At 37.1% G+C, this 7,929-nt stretch overlaps 1 protein-coding gene across 1 annotated transcript in view; it reads left to right on the top strand.

The window, feature by feature from the left end:
• Window positions 1-5,774, top strand: part of LOC108783310 (uncharacterized) — a gene marked incomplete at its 5' end in the record, with an annotated part of 45,752 nt that extends 39,978 nt beyond the window's left edge. The window contains one exon of the mRNA XM_018551853.1: window positions 3,841-5,774. Within this exon, the coding sequence (XP_018407355.1) occupies window positions 3,841-5,667 (1,827 nt within the window). The remainder of the gene's footprint in view (window positions 1-3,840) is intronic.
• Window positions 5,775-7,929: the final 2,155 nt, after the last annotated feature.

Below are 7,929 nucleotides of genomic sequence, written 5' to 3' on the forward strand. Positions count from 1 at the left end.
TGGTACATAAATAAGCGATAACGTAGAATGCGCTATAATAAATTGATTAAGATCTGGAAGAGTCATTCGTCATTTTGTCGCGCATGTAAAATGCATTAAAATATATAGAATAATGTAAAGTTTTATCAAGATCTTTGTTTTAACCTTCGAAGCTCTAATTCTTCTTATCTCTATTTCTATGTATAATATAGTGACTGACGTAGAATCTATTATATTAAACTCATTTAATTTATGTAATTAAAAGATATTAATTAATGTCAAGCAATCAAAATGACATTATTCGTATTTAAAAAAATAAGTATTAAGTATATTTTTATAAGAATAATTCAAATTTGTATATAACATAAAGCAAATTTAACTCTGTTTGACAATTTTACTAAAGAGATTTATAATTAAGGGGCTGCATCGTTAATTCCAAAAAGTTAAAGAATTTATTAATCTCTCTGCTGGCAATATTAGATTTTAAGGACATAGTCAATTTTTTATTGTATAAATTGATCTGTAGATCAATTTTTGAATATATAAAAAATAAATAAAGTACAATCTAACTTTTCATCATATCTTAAAATTGGCGTGTCACGCTTTTTTGAAGCCTCTTTTCGTTGAGGCTGCTGGAATTCTCTGATTTTGATGTGGTTTCGTATTCGGGGATCTTCGGGGTCGATTATTTCGAATCTGTACTCAAAAATTGAAAATTCGAAATAGTGGATCCAATATGGCGGACGTAAAATTAACGTAAATCCTAAAGATTGTTCGATTTTGGTGAAATTAGATATACTGGTGATTTAGGGGGTGTTCCTTACGAATCCGTTCTCAAAAATTGAAAGTTCGAAATAGTTGATCCAATATGACAGACGGAAGAAAAGTAAAGGAAATCATAAAGATTGTTCGATTTTGGTGAAATTAGGTTTATTGGTGATTTAGGGGGCGTTCGTTACGAATCCGTATTTAAAAATTGAAAGTTCAAAATGGCGTTTCGATTCAGTTTTCTAAAATCTGTTTTCGTTAATCTGGCGAATGGAATATAAGAGGGATTTTGGTTTTAATGTTTTTGAAGTAGAATTTAAATTAGCAAAAAAAAGCCCTTCAAGAATATGTACTTGATTTTTCATTTGCTGCTATTTTTCTTTGTGGCTGTGCCAACTTTAGTCTTAAGTTAGCACGCAGCCACACTGTGGATCGAATCCTTCGACGTAAACGATGAGCAAAATATCGGATTCTGGATATTCTTAGAGCAAATAATTCTAGAAACACTTTGAGACCAAAATGATCCCGGCAATTGATTGCTTTAATATACTTTACTCTTGTACGTGATCCAGCACAGCCACACTGTGGGTCGAATTTTTTGACGTAAACGATGAGCAAAATATCGGATTTTGGATATTCTTAGACCAAATAATTCTAGAAACATTTTGAGACCAAAATGATCCCGGCAATTGATTGCTTTAATGTACTTTACTCTTGTACGCGAGTCAGCACAGCCACACTGCGGGTCGAATTTTTCGACGTAAACGATGAGCAAAATATCGGATTCTGGATATTCTTAGAGCAAATAATTCTACAAACATTTTGAGACCAAAATGATCCCGGCAATTGATTACTTTAATGTACTTTACTCTTGTACGCGAGTCAGCACAGCCACACTGCGGGTCGAATTTTTCGACGTAAACGATGAGCAAAATATCGGATTCTGGATATTCTTAGAGCAAATAATTCTAGAAACACTTTGAGACCAAAATGATCCCGGCAATTGATTGCTTTAATGTACTTTACTCTTGTACGCCATCCAGCACAGCCACACTGTGAGTTGAATTTGTCGACAGTTCTGGGTAGCACCCGACGAGTTCTGACGAAAGTTCTTAATACTCAACGCGCTAGGTCTAACGGTTTCGAAGATATCGCGATTTTTCGTAAAATTTCTGAGTCCCGTGGTGAAAACATTTTTTAGAGTTACGGGAGTTCTGTCGACAGTTTTGGGTAGCACCCATCGAGTTCTGACGAAAGTTCTTAATACTCAACGCGCTAGTTCTAACGGTTTCGAAGATATCACGATTTTTTATATTTAAAAAAAAAATTTTTTTTTATCGTTACGGCAATTCTGTTGACAGTTCTGGATAGTACCCCAAGAGTTCTACCAAAAGTTATTAGCATTTAAAGCTCTATGACTAATGATTTAGAAGATATCGCAATTTTTCGTTATGCGTTTTGTGAAGTTAGCACCCCAAATTTTTAATTTTCGATTTTTAGTGTTAATTCGCCAGAACTATTTTTTATTTTAGGCAGGAACTTCAGAACTCTTCGGGGTGCATTCAGAACTCTGTCGAAAATTTCATTTTTTTAAAAATGAGGTGCCAACTTCACAGAGGTATGTATTGCGCTTCGAAGTCGAGAGTATCCACGACGAGTTTGCTGTAAAAATGTATGAGATTTTTATCGTGAGTGTCATTAGGGAACTTTACGAGTTGCGGGTAATTTATAAATCGCACGAATGTATACTCTTGCCTGCATCTTTCTGCGCAAAACGCGGAATGCATAAAACAGTTTATCGTCGCAGATTTGACGTGGATCCGACAACATCGCGATGTTTATGGTTTTATTTTTCATTTTTAGGAAGGAAGGCGGATGGAATAAAAAACATGCAAGTTTGTTCAAAGGTTCTGTACGCGTTTAACGATGCCACAAAAGATGAACAATTAAAATGTTATTTCCTGTATAAATGTTACATCCGAGCTCTTTGTTTGGATATTACAGTAATCAAATTTCATTTACGTTTTATTTATTATTCATTTTAAACAAAATTTGTTTTAGGATTTTAATTATAATACGACGGGATCGTAATGAAGAAGGTAAAAAATTAAGCATAAAAAAGAAACGTTTGAAAAACAAGGATCCAATGAAAGAACGAAAAAAAGATTACAATTTATGAAATCATATATTTTAAGTGGAATTTAAGTGAAATTTACGAAAATTTTAAATCTTTTAATTCTAAAGAGTTAATTCAAATTTTGTTCAATATAAAAAGACTTGTAAAATTCTAAAAAGTTCTTTTAGAATTTGTATTAATGTGGAATCGATCGCTCAGTGATGAAATGCTGTTAAAATTTTTACACCTGGAAAAGTTAAATGTTTGATGTTTTCTACTTCTCTTCATTACGATTATGTTCGTCTTAGCATAATAGAAGCTTTAATATAAATTTTTAATCGTAAAAGACCTCATATTAATTAAATTCCAATGAAATAACTTTACATGTTGTAATTTACTGTAATAGCAAACAGAAATGTATTAAACAAAATGTTTAGTAACCAATAATTCTCATGAGCTATGATACATGTATCAAAAGTATAAACAATGCCACAGCTCAAAAACTATATCCATATTATTGTGCCCGTTACATTGTTCGCCGTATTAGAAACTATGACGTGAAAACAAACACATTTCATCGAAACTTAATTTCCTTTATAATTAATGCGGGGTTTTTTGAGATATTCGATAATAAACTTTATAATATGTGGTAATAAACTGTATTAAAAAATATTCCGTTAAAGAAATTGAAATTATATTTCCCCTGAATTAAAATGTCAGTCATAGGAATAATCATTAAATAGAAAATATAAATTTTTCTAAGTAATTTTTTTATTAAAATTTTTTTTAAGAATATGTTCTATTTAAATATGTAGCTCATTATAAATCTTTAATCCTTACAAAATTAATAACATTATACAGCTTTAAGAAACGAAATGAAAATTAATGTTCCTAATTTTATATATATTATGAAATAAACAATAATAAATGATCTTTTAATTAAAATTGTAATTCTGAACAATTGTGTGATTTTTCAGGTACTGCTTCAGGCGGCACTAGTTTGGGAAGAAACTCATGGCGCTCCAGCGAAGAAGAGCGACATAGTTGCCGGTTCGGAATTCCTTTCAGTCTTCATAAACGGCGCAATGGCGACTCCGCCGCAACGACGCCGGGGCTTCCGACCGCGTGGTGGTCAACTCGCGGCTGCACCAGCGGGTGACAGCGCGACCGCCGAATCGCACCAACACGAAGCCTCGATCTACCGAATATCTCGGAATCCGAGCGGCGGTCGACCGATTTCGGTGTCGAGGCCACACACGAGCGGTCGCGAGGAGATCGTTCGTTTTTATCCAATAAATCAAAAAACATTGGAAAATCGGCAGCAAAATCTAGCATCGTTGATCGACGACCTGAGCACGCCGGGCGGCATAAGTTCGACGCATCTAACGTCTTCGAGCGCAGCAACAACGACTATGACGAGCGCGCCGACGTTGACCTATCAAGATCGAACAATCTCAAGATCGAACGGGACCAACGGAACTATCGGCAAAGGTATCAGCCGGCAAAAGGTGATCGGTGTCAGCGTCACATCCACGGTCGAGGCCACGCCATACAAAGTGCGTGTCGAGCATTACGATAGCGCTGACGCCGTGGTAGTTATGCGACCACCAAGTTTGGACTCTACGATGAATAAAGAAGTTCCTAAAGAATCAACCAAGGAATCAATTAGAAGTTCGACGAGTAACAGTAGACCGTCGACGCCATTATCGTCTACGATGACAACAATGACGACCACAACTACAACGACTACAATAACGCCACCACCACCAGGTCGATTCGTTACTGAGGAACTCAGCAATATCGTTTCGGAATCGAACAGGAGCGAATTCTCCGTTGATGAAGACTCACCGAGAACGAGTTGGCGCGGCCGCGTAACCATGACACCACGAATTGAGAACAATCATCAGGACGAAGAAGTTAATGAGGCTGGGCGGATCATCGATGTTGACGCGATTACTCTACCGACGGAAGAAAATTACGAACTACCCGTAGAGAACTCGGAACGACAAGAGTTGAATGAGGAAGTACCGGAGATCTCAACGGATCGGCTTCAAGGGCGCAAGATGGGACGTCATTATGATGCGTCACTTTATAACCGATCAGGCCCAAAGACATACAGTCAGTCGAAAGCGTACAAACCTTCGCGGACCTATAACGAGCCTCCTAAAGTATATAGCGAGCCGGCCAAAATGTACGGTGAACCAGAGCGTATGTATGGAGAACCGGCTAAAGTGTACAGCGAGCCGGCTAAAATCTATAGCGAACCAGCCAAGGTCTACAGCGAGCCTGCGAAAGTTTATAGCGAGCCGGCCAAAGTCTATGGCGAACCGGAAAAAATCTATTCTGAACCGTCCAAGATCTATTCGGAGCCAGCTAAAATCTACTCCGAGCCGGCCAAAATCTACTCGCAGCCGGCTAAAGTATATGGCGAACCTAGTAAGGTGTACGACTCCGAGGGCCAACCAGTAGATCATCAAGAAAGCGTTGAGCCTCACGAGCAGAATTATGAAATCGACGAGTCGGTCAGCGTTGGCAGCAATGGCAATGTCCACGGGCCGCAATTGGTTGTCACGGAGGAAACCCCAGGTGCGACGGAGGACGGTCACAAGGTCGGCTACGTAGTGGAGGGCAGAAACTATAGAAAGTATAGGGTCGAGGAGAGAACGCCGGATGGCTTTATCGTGGGCGAGTATGGCGTCGTCAGTCACGACGACGGTTCGTTACGCGGCGTCAGATATACCGCTGATGGTACCATCAGTCCCCAACTCATCTATGATGCCCTGATGAAGTTCCTCGCATTGTGAACACCGTGATAACGGAAAAAGTGAAAGGAAGGAAGACGAATCGACGAATTGTTGCGAGACACAAGGGGAGATCACGCAACGCCGCTGGACTCATTTCTTCACCTATAATCCATGCTATGTTTCACAAATCAAGAATAATTCGTTCTGCTGCAAACCCACGCGATATCTTTATTACGGTTGTCTGTTAGACAATGGTCTAGTCTAGACCATTCAATGTCAGCTAATGATGGGTTATGAAAACTACTATTGTTTCCTCCTTCAGAAAGATTTGATTCCGCAGCGACGGCGAGTCAGAAAATTGCGGATTTCTTCGAGGTGGTTTCAGCATCGTCGTCGATGAGACAAATACGACTGATACTTTTGCTCTTGCCAACTCAACTGCCTCAACAATTAATTTTAAGAACGACGATTTAGGATCTAAGGAAGAATTCGCTCGACCAAGGCAACCTGCGTGTGCCACCGACCCGAGAACCGAAAGGTCGACCGGGAACCGACGCACGAAAAAGTCAAATCTCGATGCTCAGTCATTGCGAAACGCTGACAGATGAAAGTTACTCTTTGAACGGCGAAAGTACAAACTTTTGTATGCAGTGCTGCTCGATGGCCTTTGATGATCGTAGCAACCGATTCGAACGTTTTTCTTTACCAGCTAATAGCTAGCATATTTGAAATGAGAACGCAGCTACTCTCGCGGGTTACTAAAAATACATATATTTCAGTGCATAAAAGAAGCTCGTGTTTGTGTGCATGACACGCATCGACTTGGACGATTTTAAATTTTAAAGTAATATTGGTTACATTTAATAGAAAAAGCAGCTTTGCAATTGTTGTAAGATTTTTTAATATGATTGGTTCTTCTTCTTACTGTGTGTACTGAATATATATTATATAAATATATTCCCTTAAATATATAAATCAATCATATTTTTAAAAATCATACAATACGCCCGCACGCGCGCACACACGTACCACACAGAGTTGTAAAGCTACTGTTTCTGTTGATGGCAGTCATTAACAGTGTCACAGAAAGATTAGTAATTTTTCTTATGCAAAATATAATATGACGTTGACGCAATATTTATATTTTCCTATAGATAACATAAAGTTCAAAATCAAGATGTCTAAAAGACATTTTAAAAACATCTTTATAAGATCTTTTTTAAAACATCTAAAAGGCGTTTTGAACGTTGATTTTAGTGTTGTCTGGACGTCATTTCATGATCATGGCTATAAGATAAAATAGGAATGATGCCTGATGAAACACAAAATTAAAGAGATGTCTGATCCCGATGCGATATCGGCACACCTGGAGATTGATTTTAAGTTGACACTGACAATGATTCTCTCACGTGCGCATCTTGATACGTGTCTTTGCAACTGAATATCTTGTATAATGAGAATTGTACCCACCTTTGTGCACATGTCGAGAATGTACCCGCGACAGACCCTCGATCCCTGATCTCTGATCTTTGATCTCCAGTAAGAAAATCTCGAATCGCACTCGTTGTGAAGACTCAGATCCCAAATATTTTAACCGCAACAAATATTATACTTTGACTGAAAGTATGTTTTAACACGCACGTTCTCGATCCATAAAAGGATTTGCATTGTAACACAGAAATAATTCACTATACTTTCCTATACATGCCGGTAATTTTTCCGTCAATTTTTTAGAATAATAAACATCAGAGATCGTCGATCGATGAATCGATATGGTGCGATTTCATGTGACATACGAGAATAAATCTTTTTATATAGTAAAGAAATGTTATTTCATAGTGTCACGAGATCTGTATTGATCAGAGATTAATTTAATCGCCAAAGGGGATTTATTAAAAATTTTTTTATTACCTATTATAATATATATTTTAGTTAACACTGGAACAGTCGGAATTTCTCTTATCGCTTTTAATGTCTAAAGGTTGTTCTACAATACGATACACGAGTCGTTCGTAAGCCGTAAGAAATTGATCAATCACAGTTAAATACGAAAAAAATAATCAATTGATTAGCAAATTTTTTACGGTTATTATTATTTTTACAGCTTATGGCTTGCGACCTATTTTGTAGAATAAACTTAAGAAATATTTAATATGTACAGGATGTTTAGCAACAGGCAAAATAAAATTCAAGGAATGATTTTAGATGATAAAATAGGATGGAAATCAAGAATAGCAAAATTGTGATTTGTGAATATATAATTAATTCTTATATAATTAATTCTACAATGCTATTTTTATAATAGTTATAATGAATGATGAT

Source organism: Cyphomyrmex costatus, unplaced genomic scaffold, assembly GCF_001594065.2.
Source record: "Cyphomyrmex costatus isolate MS0001 unplaced genomic scaffold, Ccosl1.0 scaffold148, whole genome shotgun sequence".
In the NCBI taxonomy this organism is placed as follows: Eukaryota; Metazoa; Arthropoda; class Insecta; order Hymenoptera; family Formicidae; genus Cyphomyrmex; species Cyphomyrmex costatus.